Source organism: Esox lucius, chromosome 25 (assembly GCF_011004845.1).
Source record: "Esox lucius isolate fEsoLuc1 chromosome 25, fEsoLuc1.pri, whole genome shotgun sequence".
NCBI classification, from domain to species: Eukaryota; Metazoa; Chordata; class Actinopteri; order Esociformes; family Esocidae; genus Esox; species Esox lucius.
The window spans coordinates 11,732,401-11,750,772 of NC_047593.1; the positions used below are offsets into that span (position 1 = coordinate 11,732,401).

At 42.3% G+C, this 18,372-nt stretch overlaps 2 protein-coding genes across 7 annotated transcripts; both read left to right on the plus strand.

Moving 5' to 3' along the window:
- Nucleotides 1–35: 35 nt before the first annotated feature.
- Nucleotides 36–5,176, plus strand: LOC105021034 (zinc finger protein 768-like). The gene is made up of 5 exons (XM_010888472.4): nt 36–512; nt 763–896; nt 1,278–1,487; nt 3,479–3,557; nt 3,638–5,176. The coding sequence occupies exons 1-5, from the start codon at nt 218–220 to the stop codon at nt 4,801–4,803; spliced, it is 1,884 nt and encodes a 627-aa protein (XP_010886774.1). The 5' UTR covers nt 36–217; the 3' UTR covers nt 4,804–5,176.
- A 729-nt stretch (nt 5,177–5,905) lies between these two features.
- LOC105021033 lies at nt 5,906–17,989 on the plus strand. 6 transcript variants are annotated; one of them, XM_010888469.4, is made up of 15 exons: nt 5,906–6,009; nt 7,855–7,933; nt 12,247–12,413; nt 12,541–12,604; nt 13,103–13,566; nt 13,700–13,836; nt 14,150–14,243; nt 14,625–14,778; nt 14,948–15,066; nt 15,203–15,339; nt 15,570–15,663; nt 15,774–16,106; nt 16,245–16,413; nt 16,527–16,651; nt 17,568–17,989. In XM_010888469.4, the coding sequence occupies exons 2-15, from the start codon at nt 7,873–7,875 to the stop codon at nt 17,892–17,894; spliced, it is 2,445 nt and encodes an 814-aa protein (XP_010886771.1). In that variant the 5' UTR covers nt 5,906–6,009; nt 7,855–7,872; the 3' UTR covers nt 17,895–17,989. The 6 variants fall into 6 exon arrangements, with proteins under 6 accessions (XP_010886771.1, XP_010886773.1, XP_019899180.1 ...); XM_010888471.5 differs by lacking the exon at nt 5,906–6,009 and adding an exon at nt 7,280–7,751; XM_020043621.3 differs by lacking the exons at nt 5,906–6,009; nt 7,855–7,933 and adding an exon at nt 11,726–12,058 and having other exon boundaries at nt 12,247–12,380.
- The last annotated feature ends 383 nt before the right edge of the window (nt 17,990–18,372 follow it).

Sequence of the window (18,372 nt, forward strand, 5' to 3'; positions counted from 1 at the left end):
TTCATACAATTCTACAGGCCAGCAAATAATCACAATATAGGGTGATGATCAGGCGAAGGAAAAATAATCTCACTAGCTCACAATGCTAGCTAGCGACCTTTAGTTTTCGCTGTTATTGTTCTTATTTTAATGGCTAGATAGACAACTATATTTTATTTTAATATAGAAAACACATACTTTTCATATCGGTAAAGGCGACAAAAACATTAGGGGGAAAATGTCGAGTTCCGTAGTGGATTTCCAGGCGCAGATAGCATCCATCATGGAGGTGCTAGCTAACGCGGCTGTAGCCGAAATTTGCAAAGTTGTTGACGACGGTTATGCCGTTGTTCAGCTGGAAATGTCCCAAAGCCACAAGGAAAACGACTTTCTACGGAGAAAAATCAAATTGATGGAACTTCAGCTAGCGCGGTTACGAGCTGAGAGAACAAAGTCTTCCGAGGGGTCCGTCCACAATCGGTTCCATGGAATTCGCCTGTTCAACAGACACAATCGAGAGGCAACAACGACAGGTTGGTGGTGGTGAATTTCAGAATGCACAGAGCTTTATTTATGATCCTCTTCAATTTGACACCATCCCACAAAGTTATCATTACACGTACATTATGTATATAGTATCATAACCTAGCTTGCTGACATCTGTGCGGTACATACAGCGCAATTATGATACATTAAGGCCGTGATATATTATTTTGCAAAACAAAATTTTTCGGTTTGGGTCGAACTGAATTCAATAACTTAAAAGTGTCTTTTTCATTCCAGGACCTACTTGGCAAAGCAGAGCTAGACTTTCCAGCAGGAGTTTTGGAAACAACAGTATTCAAAGAGACATACAGCCTATCGATGTGGACCAAGAGGATGTCTCTTCAAAACACATGGAGCCTTCAAGAGATGAAGTAAGTCCTGGCTTTAATTGCCAATTTCACACTGTCATACACTCATGTGTCTCAGATTCTTCCATTTGGTTGAGGTCACGTATGCCACCATATATCAGTGATGTAGTGGTTATGAAAACGTAGGTGAACAGTGATTGACGTTTGCTTAAGGTAACGCTCCATATGCTTTCAAGGTGTTTTTTTTTTTTGGAAACGTTAGAACACGTTTTTGTTTTTTTTAAAGGTGGGTGAACGGCTCAGCTTATGTGCGTTAATCCTCCGCCACAAAGCTGTTTATAACACAGTAACAAGGCAACTACTGTGACTTTCCCTATGATTATTCTATTCAGTGGGTCGTGTCTGCTCTGTCATATTCATATCTGTCCAACTTAAACCCATCAGCAATCAACAGACACAGCTGAAGAGGAACCAGATCTGCTCATCATCAAGGTGGAGGGGGAAGCAGACGACCAGAATTCTAGGACCAGCCACCCAGCCAGAACAGTAGAGGACAGCAGAGAGCTAAACACCCAACAGGCTGCAGGGACCACGGCAGACACCAGCATCCAGCCCGGTGGCCCCAGAGACAACAACTGCAACACCGCTATGGAGGTCAGTGGATCTGACACCGTCCTCCTCCAGTCAGAAACAGGCAATGTGAACCAGGGATCCCAGCAGCACACAGGATTTGAACCCAGAGCAGAGAGACAGAGTCTGGACACAAAAAGTGACACAAACGGGTGTCAGAATCTCCTAAGAGCTTCTTTAAACCAAGTGTGGAGAGAGGGAGTGGCAGCCGACGACGGCGCCTCCGTTGGCCACGCTGAGGTAATGGACCTAGGAAGTGGGTCGGCGGGCCCAGAAACACAGCCTAGCGCGGCGGTAGAGTTGAGAAGTGTAGGGCTAGAAAGCCACAGGTTTTCCCCTAAGTCGTTCCGTTCCTCGTCAGAACATACGATAGTGATTGACTCTGTATCCAGTGGGCAACAGGTAGACAGAGATTTCCAGTGGGGTCAAGCAGGCACATCTAACATCGCAGTCAGCGGGACTGGGAATAGGCAGAGCGTGGGAATGTTTGACATAAACGCAGCAGCAATGCGCCCCGTACACCCTGATTCGATGAGAGACAACGCCACGCAGCTTGTGTCCCCTGGCTTCCGGCCAACAGACATAAACACGGTCAGGCTTCTCGGCACCGGAAATACAGGTGACGCCATTGGTGACAAAGGTCAAATGCGACCGTTGGCAAGCCTTCATAGGCACTCTGAAATACCAGGAAGAATAGCGCAACAAACGGCTCATACCTCACTTCCTGTCGGCCATTTCAGGCAAGGCGCCGCGACTTCCTCGCACTCGAGTAATCTGGGCACGCACCTTAGACCTGGCACAGTAGAACGACTGTACGGCTGTCAGAGTTGCCATAAGAAGTTCTTCCATGAGAGTGACTTGCAGAAGCACGCGGTCATCCATACCAGAAAGCGTGCGTTTGCCTGCACCTTGTGTGAGAAGAGCTTTGTGTGTGCCAGCCAACTCCAAATGCACCAGAACGTTCACACTGGAGAGAAGCCATTCAGTTGTACTCAGTGCGGTCGCAGGTTTTCCCACTCCAGCAATCTGAAAAGACATCAGAAGCTTCACCATTGATAACTGACACCAATGCAATAGATTGCTGTGTAAAAAAGAAAAGTTGATATTAGAGTATCATGACTTGAAACGTTATTGTTCTAACGTTGTCCTATGTGTTCAGGTTATTCCTATTGGTATAAAACGTTACAGTGGCTGAGAAACTATTTGCCCCAAAATCTATTTCTGTGTTTATTTCATTAGTCAACTGTTGATACAGTCTCTAACATTTTTGCATGTCAGCAATTTTCAACGTATAGAACTTTCAAAACACAAATGCAGTTGTCAGTGATGTTTTTTGAAGTTCTACAAACCTGGTTGCTGCTCATCTTGGGACTAAATCAACGATGGACTGCTGAAACAAGTACATAAAGGTTTTAGGGTCTCTTTCCTGTAATTACATTATCAGCACAGAACTTTTTTGCTCCATGGATTCTTTAAGACCAATAGTATCAGTTACATTGACTGTTAAGATTGATAGTCGTTGTGATCTAATAATGCTGGGTGCCTCACACTTAAGTTATAGCAGATAATGAACTTGTACTGTGAGAGTGAAGAACTGTCAGTTCTTTTGTACGGATTTGACCAATGGCCATTGCTGTTTGTTTATCAATTCTTATAATTCCATCAATAAATAATATTTTTCAAAGAACTTCCTGGTGCTTCTTGACCCTATCAATTCTAAGTATAAATATGTTCTGTACAAATACTTTCTCACTTTGCTTCCACATGAAACCAAGCAAGAAATAACTTTTCCCTTGAAAAGAAAATGGACATTAGCTATCCAATTTTAGTTTAACATTTTTTGATGACAAAGAAACCTTTGATTTCCTTTGTCCTTTACTTAAGTCGGTATCAACAATACCATTTATATTGAATCAATCAGTAATATAGCCTAGTAGTAGCTAATCGTAATAGACTTGTATTTGTTTGAGAGCTTTGCAGAACCTGTGAACTTAATTCCTCCTCCTCTTTTTCAGGTTAAATTCACTACAGAAAACGAGAGAGACCTCCTACCATGGAAGAAAAAAGAGGGCCTGGGGGAGATGCCAGGAAATGGTGAATGGACAGCGTTAATAAGAAGTTACATAATTAACTGCTTCATTGTTCTGACTACAAATATTTTGTTGTTTCCTCAGGGCCTAACAGTGGTCAGAGAATGATAGCTCCAAACACACAGATTTCGGCAGACAGTGATCAAGCAGACTTTACTGAGCAGCTCAGAAGCAAATACAGATTAGACACGGTCTACAAGTCAAACCCAGAGCCTGAGAGTGGGATGCCTCAACACACAGGACCAGGAACTGTTGCTGACCAACAGTGCAACCTTCACCCAGAGAGTATAGCCGATTTCCCTGGAACTTCCCGGAAGCGAAAATGCAGTGAGACAGAGACTGAGCGGCCATCTTGTTCAAGTTATGCTGCAAAGACGGTCACGGAAGGCCCCTTGACTCTTACAAAGTTGATTCCTGAGCCTCCTGTTGCTCAGATGGTGAGGAGTGAACAAGAAAGTTCTCAGGACGGGTCCGAGGTGAAGTCTGAGTTCATAGTCATTGACCCCTGTCCAGTTGATGAGGAGGATGGTGGTGGCGGCGAGTCCTCTTCGTGGAGATCAGGTGACATAATTGAACAGAGGCGTCCCCAAGGAGGACATAGTGAAGCAGATTCCTTGCTTCTTGAAGGTCATTCCAGTAACACATACCTTCATCATCCTCACTCACGTGTCCAGTTAGCAGCTAGACAGAACTCGCCTGATAATCTGTTCTATGGCATTGACATAAACGGCTCTTTCGACAGCCAACTCGACGCCTTTCAGAACCCCACAGCCAGCACGGCTGCTACGTTCGCGGCTGGGACCGGGGAGCAGCAGTACCCGGCCTGGGCGGATTTTGAGGGGGGGAGTGCACATCTGGGCGACACGACTGGTACTCATCAAGACAGAGGGGCTGGGGCGGAGGGGGCGAGGACCTACAGGTGCACCTTCTGCGGCAAGGAATACCCTCACCTGTGCCAGCTCAAAATGCACCAGAGGGTCCACACGGGAGAGAAACCATATGAGTGCGCCCAGTGTGGGAAGCAGTTCAGCCAGCTGTGCAGCTTAAAGAGGCACCAGAGAGTCCACACCGGGGAGAAACCCTTCAGATGCGCGCAGTGTGGGAAACAGTTCTCCCATTCCAGTAACCTAAAAGTGCATCAGAGCGTCCACACGGGGGAGAAACGGTTCCACTGTGCCCAGTGCGGAAAGAACTTCTCCTTTCTGAGCAATCTGATAAGGCACCAAGCAGTTCATGCCGGAAAACGATAGGCTCTGTTTTGTATTGATTGTGCTGAAATTATTTGTGGTATCTGAATTGATTGTATATTAAACAAGGTGTTACTGCTCTGGCCCAGGTATTACTTGTTTTTTGTATTCTTATTTTTTCTCCTCTGTTATTTGTTTTTATTTTTATTCTAGAACCATTTGTAAATAATTAGAATATCCAAAAGTTTGACTGCAAACTGTTACATTAATTAAAAATGTTATGTTGTTTAAAACTCAATGTGTGATGTGGTGTGGAAAATCAGGCCATACTAACATTTTGTCACAGCGAACATAATTGTGTATAAGTTCTCTGTGATGATGTTTTGAGAAATAAAACAAGTTATGGAAAGAAGGGCTTTCTTCTTCAAGAAAGACATGAAAAGACTGAGTCCCATTTTATTGCTTCAGATTAATAATCTCTGGAAGTCCATTGGTTCAGCCCCTGTTAAAGGAATTGCTCCACCATTATCATCAGTAATGCTTAATGGTCTGATTCTGGACTAGCTAGGTAAATAAGTATACAATGCAACAGCATTCTCTTTGTAAGGGAAGATTTTATTATAGTGTAAAGAATATTTCAGAGGTAGTGAATTATGTCTGGGCTTGAGAATAGAAGAGAGGATGTGGAAAGGTTGAGAATGTTAAATAGGACTGAATTATTTGTTGAAATTGATAGAGACTCATGGGAATGGGATGTGTGATGTTTGGTGGGGGAGACAGTGGAGTGTGTATTGTTAAATAGGACTGAATTATTTGTTGAAATTGATAGAGACTCATGGGAATGGGATGTGTGATGTTTGGTGGGGGAGACAGTGGAGTGTGTATTGTTATACTGGGAGTTTGTTGAGTGTGATGTGGAGAGAGATTGTTCAACAGAGTAAAGAGGGTGAAACGGAGACAGGGGTTGAATGGTATATTGATTAATTAGGTAAATAATTGGTTAGTTTCTACCCTCATCTGGTTGTTTAGGTCTGAACTGTTAACCAATTCTAAGGAAAAACTAAAAACCTGCAGACTCTCGTCCCTTCGTGGAACCGGTTTGACACCCCTAGTCTAGATGGTTGACCCCACACTCCTGAACAGTGGAGTTATATGCACGTTAAAGTTGACTGCGATTCGCCAACAGAATCCTATATAAAAGAAGAATAAGATCACGCTCTTTCGTGACGTAGTTATGTGAAACACCTCGGAATTTCATGGCAAACTGAGGTAAGATAGTGTTTCTACTTACAGATAGTGAAGATATTAAACAAATATAATAAATACTCCTAAAAAGGTTAGACAGTTTATTTCGTAAGAAGTCGCCGAACTCATCTTAAAAAACGCATCAACTTTGGACCCACTTGACTCGAATTATCCAATTAATGGACATCATTACTGTTAAAAAATAAAACGCGCATGAAAAAGTATGGAATAAAAATATTTTAAACATTTGATAGCGACGATCAAATTCAAACCCGGAGGATTAGAAGTAGAAACCAATATACACGAGAACGTGATTGGCCGAGCGTTAATGAGTGTCGGTTTAATTAACTTCTCTCAGGACGTTTTGTCGTTAACTTGTCGTTTGAATAGCTACTGTAGTTGCGTTCGAAGCTACGCTCACTCGTGAGTTACCGAATAACAATGCATTTATTTAATTAAACCGTGTTATAATTTATACATTGTTCATCGAATAAATGTCTGATATTACACAAAAAAAATTCTCAGTAAGTCCAGAACGCCCGGTTGTTTATATTGGCACTCTGGGAAAAGTGTTCTTGAAAAGGTTTGCTGATAATGAGAAACCCTCAAACCCATGCTGGGTTAGGATTCAGCAGAGAACACATGCCTTTGACAAGTAAGGTTTTTGCACGGCCTTAATGGCATATAGTTCGACCAAGACTCATCTTTAGGTAAAATTCGGCTTACCCTGTCATTTTTCAAAACAAACAATCAATTATTCTTCTCAAGCCTAGCTTGGAATTAGTATTATTGGCATCTAATTTCATGAGTTGAAACTGCCCTGAGCCACAAAAGCTGCATTACATGCGGAAACCTCCATACTTCAAACTAAGACGGTGGTATTGTTTACCTCAAAGAAACCATCAGGGTTATTATACCATCAAGTGTTTTGAGAAGAAAATCGTATTTTATCCAAATCGTGCAGCCCGAGTTTTATGCTTTTTAAAACTAGTTATGCTTTGGTCCTTGGATACAATACTTTTCTGAATGGCAGTTTATTTTTATTGAAGACCTTTTTTTTTTCTCCGGAGACCGACTATTTGGCTTCTGGGGAACTTCGTTAACTGCCTCACGTTGTTATAAATTCAAATGTCTAAGTGCTATTTCTCATACCTCTTTGAAAGCTGTTACATCTTACTGCTGATTAGTAATCAACCTAAAGTAACCTCTGCAGGTGTTTGTAATTGTGATATAGTTACTTCAAAGTCCTTTTCCATGTGATGTTATCATTATTTTGTTCAACCCCTATATATACATAATTTATATTGACATGGTAAAAGGCATGATGGAATTCCCATCATTTCTATGTACACTAGTTTTTATTGGCCTTTAAGAATATTGTGATGAATGGAAACCATGTGAAGGATACTGGTGCTTCCCCAAGTTGAACTAAATGTCTGCTGAGTGATTAGCCTCAACATTAATTAGGCTCCCATGTTAATTAGGAGCACCCCATGTATTGTCCCGTTGTAGAACTGAGTGAAGACCAGTGGAACGATTCACCGAACAAATACAAAATATTTCATTTTAAATTTATATTCAATTAAAAATAGTGTCAGAAGACTGTCAACTAATCCAAAGCATTTTATAAAGCTTTTTAATATCAGCAGTAGTGTATATAAAGTGGTCATTCAGAAATCAAGCCTAAGAACAAGCTATAGAGAAGCACATGTTATGCTACTCTGTATTAAGACAGTAACAAGGTAAGAGTCCCAGCACTGAACAAGGTAAGAGTCCCAGCACTGAACTCCACCAAAAAAACAAAACCTGTGTATTAATAACTCACCACTGTATCAAGGTTTACCCCAAACCTTTTGTGGGTCTTCACAGGGACCATGGTCCTCCAGGATGACAGCCTACATGCTGACCTGTGTACAGATGACCGTCTTCCCAGCAGGGTGTTTTCAAGGTGTAGTAATGTTCCTCAATCCTCTGGTGTCAGGCCACTGAGCAGGTCCAGACCTTTGTGCAAGTGTGGAGCTAAAAGGGCATTAAATAATAGAATATCATGTTAATGAGGAACACTTGGTGTAAAGGGAGTTTAGAACAATGTGCTGCACTTCATATGTTCCTTTCCTTTGATGTGTGAAACACCACAGACTGTCCATGCTAGCAAAGCCCATGTCCACACCATCCCCATGTCTAATTCTAAACACCTTCAAAAAAATATTTCACTGGGGAAAACCATACTGACAGGACATGAGTTTCCTCCAATTTTAAATTTTAGAAGGAGATGAGGTCCTAGTCCACACCTGCGGATTACCTGGTTTGGGGGGACCGTTGCTGTTCCTGTCCTTGTCCACCTGGTCATACTTCTGACCTAGTCTAAAATCGAATATACTCTGGATTTAGCCAAGAGAAATGTATTTATTATTCCAATTGGACTCTTAATATCTCACCCGGCACAGCCAGAAGAGGACTGGTCACCCCTCTGAGCCTGGGTCCTCTCTAGGTTTCTTCCTAAAATTCGACCTTCTTAGGGAGTTTTTCCTAGCCACTGAAATTCAACACTGCTGTTGTTTGCTCCTTGGGGTTTAAGGCCGGGTGTCTCTGTAAAGCACTTTGTGACAACTGCTGTTGTAAAAAGCGCTTTATAAATACATTTTGATTGATTGATGAAAAACCGCACAAGCTCTTTTTCCATCTGCTCATCTGGAGACAATTCGCTAAAACCAACCTAATCGATTGAGTAGAAAGGGACAAATTACTGTTGATTTAGCCTAACAAAAAGCCCACTAGCAATTAACATACCCACAAAACTTGCCTCCATGAACACAACTACTGCTTTGTTTGTCCTAGAGAGAGTGAATGTTTAGCGCCTACTTGATTCACCAATGGCATGCAGCACTTCCTTGACTAAAAACTCCAACAGGGAAACACCTCAAGCTTAAGGATTTCGTAACCAAAGTCCATTAACTGATACACTGACCGCAAAACCTGTCTTAAAAATCCATGCAAAAGGCACAAACAGAAATTTGGGGGAAGAAACCAGAGACTCCGCCAACTGCATTGCACACAGACCGGCTGAGTGACCACCACTTGCAAATAGAAACCGGCAGACAAAAAAAGAACATGGCTACCCAAACAGGTGTGTGAATGTGGTCAGTGCATGACAAGTGAGATAGACAGATGCACCTTTTGCTTTACGGTGAGAAATATTCTTCAAGAAACTCCATATTTGAAAAATTGACCAAATGAATTCTGTATTTTTGATCTTTACAGCCAAAGGATAAACCAAAAAAATACTAATGGGCAAAGGACTAACGGCTCCTCTTGCAGCCATATTTGTATTTTCCTGCCATAGCCTGAGGGACACTCACTACACCTGAATCCATCAGAATTAACCTGTGATAATAATATATTTCATAGGTAGTTTGGAATTGGAAGTGATAGTTGTTGTAGATGGTATGTTATTTAATGTTAACTTTCATGATTATTCAAAGATAGGTATTTATTTGTATTGGTATTAACAGCTTTCATTCTGTTCTAATTTCTACTGACATTTTTAATCAAAAAACCAAAGGATGTGGTGCCCCAAAACCCCAAGTGCAATAGAGCTCCTCAGTAAGGCCCAGCTGAGATCACTACATTATAATACACACTGGGACCGACAAACTGCGGGCACAGCAAGAGAGTGGCCACCTCCAGCATCCCAACACAAAAATAGTGGTGTCCACCCTCCTCATGAGAACAGACTTCCACCCAGCCACCTCCAGAGTCAGTGCCCTGATACCAAATGTACACCTGGCCCACCATCCTACCCTAAACCTGGACTGCCTCTATGAACACACAGAGTTAGCCCCCACATTCACAAAGACATGAAAAGGATGTGGCCATAGGACATTAGTCTACTACACCCTACAGGACCATTAGAGCAGCCCCCATGCCACAGAGACCAACTCCATCCACACGCAGAACCCCTCTACCCAGAATAGAGTACCGCTGACCACACAACTTCCCAGGCCAATGGACACTCCCTCCAACTACAGAGGGGGAGAATGTGAGAGGGCGGCGCGGGGAGAGTCAGAAGGGTGGAGGGAGATGGGACATCAAGACCACACGGACAGCCCCCCCCCAAGTCCCCATGTATGCATGTTGGATCAGATCGATGTGTTCAAAGGTTCTCATAAGACCTGTTAAAATATTTGTATTCGACAAACATGTCACTTTTTGAATGGCTGCACATTTATTCGTTCAATACATGTTGGCCACGGTTTGTCTACTACCAGCTCTTCTTCTTTGGGATTGGGCTGGCAGATCACATCTCCGCTCATCGCCCTCTACTGTCCCCTCGTAAGATTGACATTCCCAGTTATTTAGTTAGGTAAGCTCCAAAATAACAGTTCATGAAGTCTATGTAATTCCTTTACTTAGGAAATAATAGTTAAACTTTGTCATTCTATGTTTGTGTTTTTAGCATGTTAACTTTGGTTTTGGTGAATACATTATACAACATATTATTAAATGGATTCCAGATCCATACAAGGTACAAAAGCCTTTTTAATATACATACTGAAATTAACTGTTACATTATGATGGGGATGGTGCTCTCCTGTGGCTTCTTGTTCTAGAATATGTAGTGGTAGGGGTCAGGGTGATTGGGGGCGTGGTAGTGTTCGTGAATTACTATAACCCTTTTGAAATGTTTGTTTTAAAGGAAAGTCTTTGAGGAGGTAAGGAAATGTGGTGTGGGGATTTTAATGCACTTAGCCCCCTTGGGAGGAGAGGGGACAGATTGACTCACCTGCTCATTCACCGTTTTCAGTCAGTGAGTGAACAGATGATGACGGGGGGGGGGGGTGTGATTAGGAATGTGAGGCCGGTGAAGGTGAGGCATCATTTTTGAATGTCTGATTCGTGACAAGCACTAGCGATTGTAAGACGCCGCACTCCTCTTCAATAACAATGTGTGTGGCCTTGATAAGATCAGCCATTGATGGGAGTGTTGCGTACTGGTTGGCAGCTAGGTCAGTGTGGGCCACATTGAATTGTGGTTCAAGCTCTCAGGTTGTGTAGTGGGGCTTTTAGGACATCATCAGTCGCAGCGCTGCAAGGGAAATGGGGGTGACACCTCCAGAGATCAGGAGACCACAGCCGATGTTGTGTTATGGGGTTAACCTTCAGGGTCATGGCAGCTATGCCAGCGAGTCAGCTGTGGATGCTACAATGTCACAATGTAGACCTACAGTTGTTGGATTTAGTTCATGATGATAGGGAGGGGATAGATGCAGGGCATATCTTTTCATGCAGGTTGCAGTCAGTGTGTAGTGGGTATATGCATATATACACGCATGGGTCCAAAGAGCCAAGTATGGGGCGGACTGGTGCGTCGGTTTGTGAAAAGAACAGTGGTGGGTCAAGAGACGTCTATCTGATCATCTGGTGGCGTTCACGATTACAGCAATAGCTTTGCAATGGTTAGTGGAAGGTGTGATGAGGAGTGGTTTTTTCCTCAGATTTTTACCAGATTAATGTTAAAGAGGGTGAGTATGAGGGCCAGTTTAAGAGAGTATGGGATTCAGGAGATTAGTGTGATTAACTTGCTTAGGGATCCCGCGGTAGATGTTAGTTTTAGCATATTTTTTGTTTACCGTAGTCTAGGGCTACGGGGTTTGTTGGTCGGACCCACACTACAGTACAGTAGGTGGCGGTAATGCTGTAAAGTTTGATGCCAACCGCCGTTAATCAGCAATGAAGGAGATGACCGGAATGTATCAACAAAAAAAAAAACATCCGGAAGAGGCGATAAGGTTATGTTACATCTGATAACAAAGAAGATTCAGCATTATTCTGTCGTCTCTTCAGAATACATTATAGGTCGTTGTAACCTAATTATTGACAATGGCTAACGAACTGGCTTTTCGTTCCCGGGTTACCTCCATTATGGAAGCTTTAACAACAACAGTCGTGCAGGAAATCTGTCAGCTTATGGGAGAAAGCTATGCTGCTCTAAGAGCAGAAGTGTTGCATCAAAAAAAGAGAGACACGGTGATGGAGAAGATGGCAAACGTCTTTGATAACGTTTCTAAACCGGGTGAGATGTTGACATTTTGCTGTGAACAACACAATCTCTCGCTTGGTATCGTCACGTTTGGTTTACATGCATTGTCAGAACACAGGCAATATACTCAGTGCTTCACTATAATCAACAATAATTGTCCGTTTAAAAGACACTACTATGCACACTCATTTACACAGCTCTTCTTTTTGTTTATATAATAGCTCCCCCAATAATTTCGGGAAACTTTCCAGTCGTGGGGCAAGTCTTCAATGAACAAGAGGCCAGCTGTATTTGGTTAGAAGATGGTGCTGTTGAAGGTCTTGTCTCTCCGGTACCAGAGACAGGAAGACAAGAGGTATCAAAGCCCCTCCGTCAAACTGAAGACACTGTAAGTTAAGAATGGTTTGGTCAGCTAGTTCGTAAGGCAGAAGTACCAGAGATGTGTTTGTGCTGATGCCTTCAATGTTACTGTGGCTTTTGTTTGGGAATTTATTAATGACATTGTCTTTCCCAAGGTCCCGTGGCCAGTATGGCTTATAAAACAGGAGGAGGAAGATGACGATGATCTGGACTTACAAGGTCAGTTGAACCTGTTTGTATGCTTGGTCCTTAATGGGGCATTTAAAGACATTTAAGATTGTAGCAAGCGCATTGATTAACAATCATTTGAAAATGAGAAATAAAAGTCCAGGCAATTTCTTGCATTTTGTACAGGTATGGGGAATGTGCAGGACTTTTATTTTGACGTGAGGTGAAAAGAGAGGAAGTGGGTTGACAACACACCCACTTTTAAAAACTCTGTTTAATACGTACATTTGTAGGCACAGGGACACATTTTGATCAGGTGGTGATGATGGCTGAGCAGGGGAGAGGGTATTGAACAGATTTCGACCGGACTGTAGCAGGGAAAAACAATTCGCTCGTTCAAACTGTCCTTATCTGAATCTCGTCAGATAGGGCTAAGGCAAGGGGACACCCAGCATCCGTACTTCTCGCGGCTATGTAAATGTTCCATTAAAAATGTTTAAACTTTGAAATCATCTTCCTGCATAAGGTCCAACTCTGTAAATTTTTCAGGTGACAGGAAGTGGAAACCAGAGTCGGCAGAACCGAATGTCACAGGAGAAAGCGACGGAGAAGACAGAGGTCAAGTCTTTGGTGGATCTAGTGGACTTGAGGACTTCAAAAGAGAATTTCAAGAGAGTCCGTTGCTGGAGTCTGTTGAGGACACAGCATCACCTATAAAGAGACACGTTAGACAAATGTTAAAACACGCTGGATCAACATATTTTAGCTGCAATCTCTGTGATGAGAAATTCCAGGGCCAGAGTGGCTTGGCCAGACACCGGCGCCACAAACATGACCTGGTGAAAGCCTACTGTTGCTCTGTGTGCGGGAAAGGCTTCACCTACATCAAATCCCTGAACTCTCATGAGCTCTCTCATTCTGAGGTGATCTCTTCAGCTGTACCTGTGGATGAAACCAGGGCAAGGAAAATCAATCTGACAGATGAACCCACAGACGGGAATGCCGCAAGAGACGTGCGTTGATAAAGTGTTGATTTGGGCTGCACTACCGGCGCGTTGTAATAACATTCTGAAGCCTTTTCTCTGTCCGTTACCAGTGTCTCAAAGAGGCAAAGCTGAATTTTGTTTTTGTTTTTGCTTGCTTTAGATGATTAGTGCCATCCTTCACTCAAAGCCAGGTGGAGAAAAGGTCTTCCAGGAATATGCAAACTCCAAAGGTCTAACAGATAGCACGCGGAGACTGATGGTGAACATAATTGTGGCCGATATGATGGAAAATCATGGGTGAGTGAGTGTGCTGGAACTGAAGTGTAAGGTTGTAAGTTGAGGATTTGAGCTGATCGGCCTGCCTTTTTCATTGCAATATATTGACAGTATATAATATATTGACATGAAGGCATATTTCAAAGTCATAGTTTATAGTGTACTGTGACATAATCTTCTGTGGGTCTGAAATCTATTATTCATCAATTTAGTATTATTTTTGTCCCTAGCCCCGCCCCTCTTCAGACCAAAACATGCGGTGGGTCTGCAGTTTAGCTGAAAAATGTATCACTAATGATAGATTAAAAAAAATACAAATTCATCTTTTTTAAAGGAGGACCCCACCATCAAGTGTCCGCACCAACTACGCCTTGGGGATTGTGACTTTATTTCCTTACTTGAGTGATCCAAATTCTGAGCATGGATATGTAAGTATGAATCTACAGTAATTGTGGTATAATAATTCATGGTCACACTTTTTTTTTTCTTAAATCTATCAACTCTGATTTCCAGTAGACTGTAATAGACTTTTAGGGCAGTGTTTCTCAAACCTGCTCCTGGATGCCCCTCCTGCCCCGCATGTTTTAGATTTATTCCTGCTCTTTCACACCTGCTTCAAATGATCAGATCATTATGAAGTCCTTCATGAGCTACATCAGGGATGTTAGGGTAGGGAGATATCTAAAACATACAGGGCAGGGAGGCGCCAAGGAGCAGGGTTGTGAAACACTGTTTTAGGGGATAGTAGGCATAGAGTTCCAGGACCTTCAATATTTTTTTACTTTGTGGCTACTGTTTTTGATTGACAGGAACAATATTATGATTCAGCTAGTGGGTCTGGCTACCTGACCTGGAGGATAAAGACAGTGGGTCGCAACAAATTATGTAAGACCAAGAAGAAAACCTATCAGAATGGTTCAAAGACTCAACGACATTCCTCATCAGCTGTTGAGCCACTATTGGGTAACTAATTCAGATGTATCACATCATTGTATCAGTTAGTTGCCAACTTGAAAAAACAAGTCACCTTGTGGAAATTTGGTAAATAATTTTCAGATAAATACATTTGTAGTGGCAGTGGTGTGGTGAGTTTTCACTCAACGTTCTTGACAACTCCTTTGTTATTTTTCAGATGAACAGGTCAGTTCAGTGGGCTCCGATTGCTCTGGTTCAGCTGTACATCTGGATGAAACAAGGTCAAGGAAACGGCGTCGGGCTGATGAACCCACAGACAGGAATGTTGCAAGAGATGTGAGTAGTGTAAAGTGTTACACTACAAGTGCATTAGGAAGTACTCTCTAAAACATATTCAGCTGTGTTTTAGCCGTTATTGTGGCTTAAAAGATGCACTGTTGATCACAAGACTTACAGTGTTCTGTATTTCTAGATGATCAGCGCCATCCTTCACTCAAAACCAGGTGGTGAAATGGTATTTCAGGAGTATATGAAAACCAAAGGTCTTACGGAAAGCACGCGGAGACTGATGGTGAACATTATTGTGGCAGATATGATGGAAAATCACGGGTATGTGAGTAACTGAACATGTTAAAACTGTATGATGACCAACTGTATGCACATTGTATCAGCCAGTCAGTGTGGTTTCACATTATCTACTAACTGTAGACCCCTGGTCACTCAGGACAAGTGTGTCTGCTACATTTATTAAAATGTTAATGTAAACTTGGGGTGGAATCTGTCACTGGTGGTATTTTTTGTAAATGTTTTATGTAAATGTTGTACCATCTTTGTAAAAGGAGGACGCCCCCATCAAGTGTCCGCGCCAACTACGCCTTGGGGATTGTGACATTATTTCCCTATTTGAGGGATCCACATTCTGAGCATGGATATGTAAGTTTATATGTGGGACTGAATTGCTTCCGGTTATACCAGGCATATACAAGGAGGATATTTTACAGTATTGAGCATTTTGTACTTTTTATTTCCATCATGATTGACAGGAAAAATATTATGATGCAGCTAGTGGGTCTGGCTACCTGACCTGGAGGATAAAGACAGTGGGTCGCAACACATCATGTAAGACCAAGAAGAAAACCAAGTCCACTTATCAAAATGGCCCAAAGGTTCTGCGAAGTTCTGTTTTACCTGTTGGGCAACTGTCAGGTGATGAATGTGTAGAAGCAATATCCCAGCTGAAGCATACAAATGACAAGGCACTGGTGAAAGAGAAAATGAAGATGACGTTCCAATATAGACAGGCGATGATTCATGATCCGGAGAAGCCCTCAACTGTCCTTAATGTCTTCCCAAGATTCCTTGACACTCCAGGCTTGGTACGATTTGTTAATATTGTGAAATAAAAAAAAAAATTAAAAGTCTAAATCCACGGTCGGGAGAGAGTATTCAACTCTGATCTATGGTGAAGAGCTGCATGTGCACAGCTTCGCACGTAATATTTTTTTATGTTTCAGATCAATCAAGATTTCACCATGCTTTTTGGAGAGGTTGTGTCTGGAACGTTCCTGGAAAAGTGGCCAACATTCTTCAAACCCAGGGTGATAGCAGATTGCAAAACCCTTCCTTCCAGTGAACTGGTTGAACACCTCCTGTCATCTGCACAACAGGAACCGAATGATTATGGTATAAGCTCATACATGTTGCCTTTGGTAATGCATAATTCATTTTTCTGTCTTGAATATACACTGTGTCGAACTAATTAAAGCAACATTTTATTTGTATCACACTAAAATTAGGATGGGAGAGTGACCTTGCATCCATTTTGTTGCTCCTGCATCTTTTACCCCCCACCTCAAAAGGCCCAAAGACTGCAAAGATCCGTACCTCTCAAGCTGCTGACCATCTGGTTAGATTTCTAAAGGTAACATTCACATTGTCATCTGTGCCATTCTTTTGCCTAGCATTTGTTAAAGATGTACGAAACTCCTGTTACCCCCTAGAACTTTCTTCTGTTTCACATTGGGATCAGCGCTCTAGCCAAGTTATTGACATCTCACATTTCTTTCTGTGTTAATATTACCTATGAGAGCGTGAGCAGCAGGGGGCGCCTTTTTAATTTGGAATAGTTCGTTTTCTTCAAAAATATTGAAATGTTTTGTTGAAGTGTTTCCAAATCCTGCTTGCGGATTGCCCCAGGGGTCCCGTGGAGGGAGCTGCAATTCGCCGCCACCATCCGGTTTTGGGGGTTATTGATCACATGGTTGCCTTGCCTCGTTGGGCTCTTAAGACACCTTGTGGCACCTTGGGGGTCTGTGAGCTCAGTTAAGGTAGAGGGCTTGAGTGTCTCTCTTCCGGAACATAAAGATTCCTGTCAAGACTTTGTAGTTAAGCAAGCAGTGTGAACCAGAATGTTTCGGATGTGCCTGGGAGGATGCATACTGTATGTTTACATTGACCGTCCCAACTTAGCAGGGAATTGCTGCGATAAAGCGGGCCGTTGGGTATGCATCCCGGCCTCAGAAAGCCATCCTGCTTAGCCATAGAGCTAACAATGAAGTCTGGGTCCGCAAAAACATGCAAGCCTGATGGATACAGCTATGTTATACAAGTTTATTTAGAGTAAAGTTTTCTGGCGGGCAACTGTTCACACAACTTCTCATGATGTGGTATGCACAGATGCTTAAATGAAAACCAGTATGCACAGAGGCTCAAACTGAGTACAAATTAGAATGCCGTGGAGTGTCTTCCAACGCTAATCCTTCATATACCTGCTTAGGATTTTTTGGGATTGTGGAAGATGCTATTTACTGTTGAATTCTGTATTGTCTGTTGGTCAGGCGGGGACAAACATGGCGACCTTTCTAAAGGATGTTGGATGTGACCAGCAGCCCTTCCTCCTTTGCGTTGGTGAACGGAAGAACATACTCCAGAAGTTCTACGTAGTTGTCGACCAGAAGGCCATCCCATGCCAGGCTGAAACATCACTAGCAGCTTTTGATGAGCTCTTTAAGGCACATTATGTCTTCAGTGTGACGTATCATGAAGCTTTGTGCAACTTCTACACATTCATCCAAACCACTATTTACAGTATCGATGTGGGAAAGGCAAAAGAATCCTCAAGAGTCAAGGAGATTAGAGTTAGGCTGCTCAATAAAAACACTTAAAGGACATCCAACAATGTTTTTATTTATACATAATATCACTGTAGTTGTGTATTGAGAAGTTTCATGATTTTAAATAAAAAATGAATTTGGGCTGCAATGGTTCTAAAAATTATTTTAAAAAAAGTATTAAATGATAAGGTGTTTAACTGCTTTGATTGCCATCTTCCGGACCATTTTACAAAACCTGTCCACCGTCCTTGATATACCTTAAAGATCATGCACAATTCAATGCATTTGTAGTCACATGTCTCTGGGGTAACCGTGTCTTAAAATCAACATGACACATGTTTCTGACAGACCTTGGTCAGACTTCTGGATTTTACAACTTTTTTAGAGAAATTAACGTCTCCACATTTAATAATTTCTTATTTACAATCTGAAAGCTGGTCATTTTAAAGAGGCAGATAGATCGGTCCTTACGGTATGCTCCCGAAGCAGCAACTTCAACTGTCCGGAAACAAACTGCTACCGACAACAT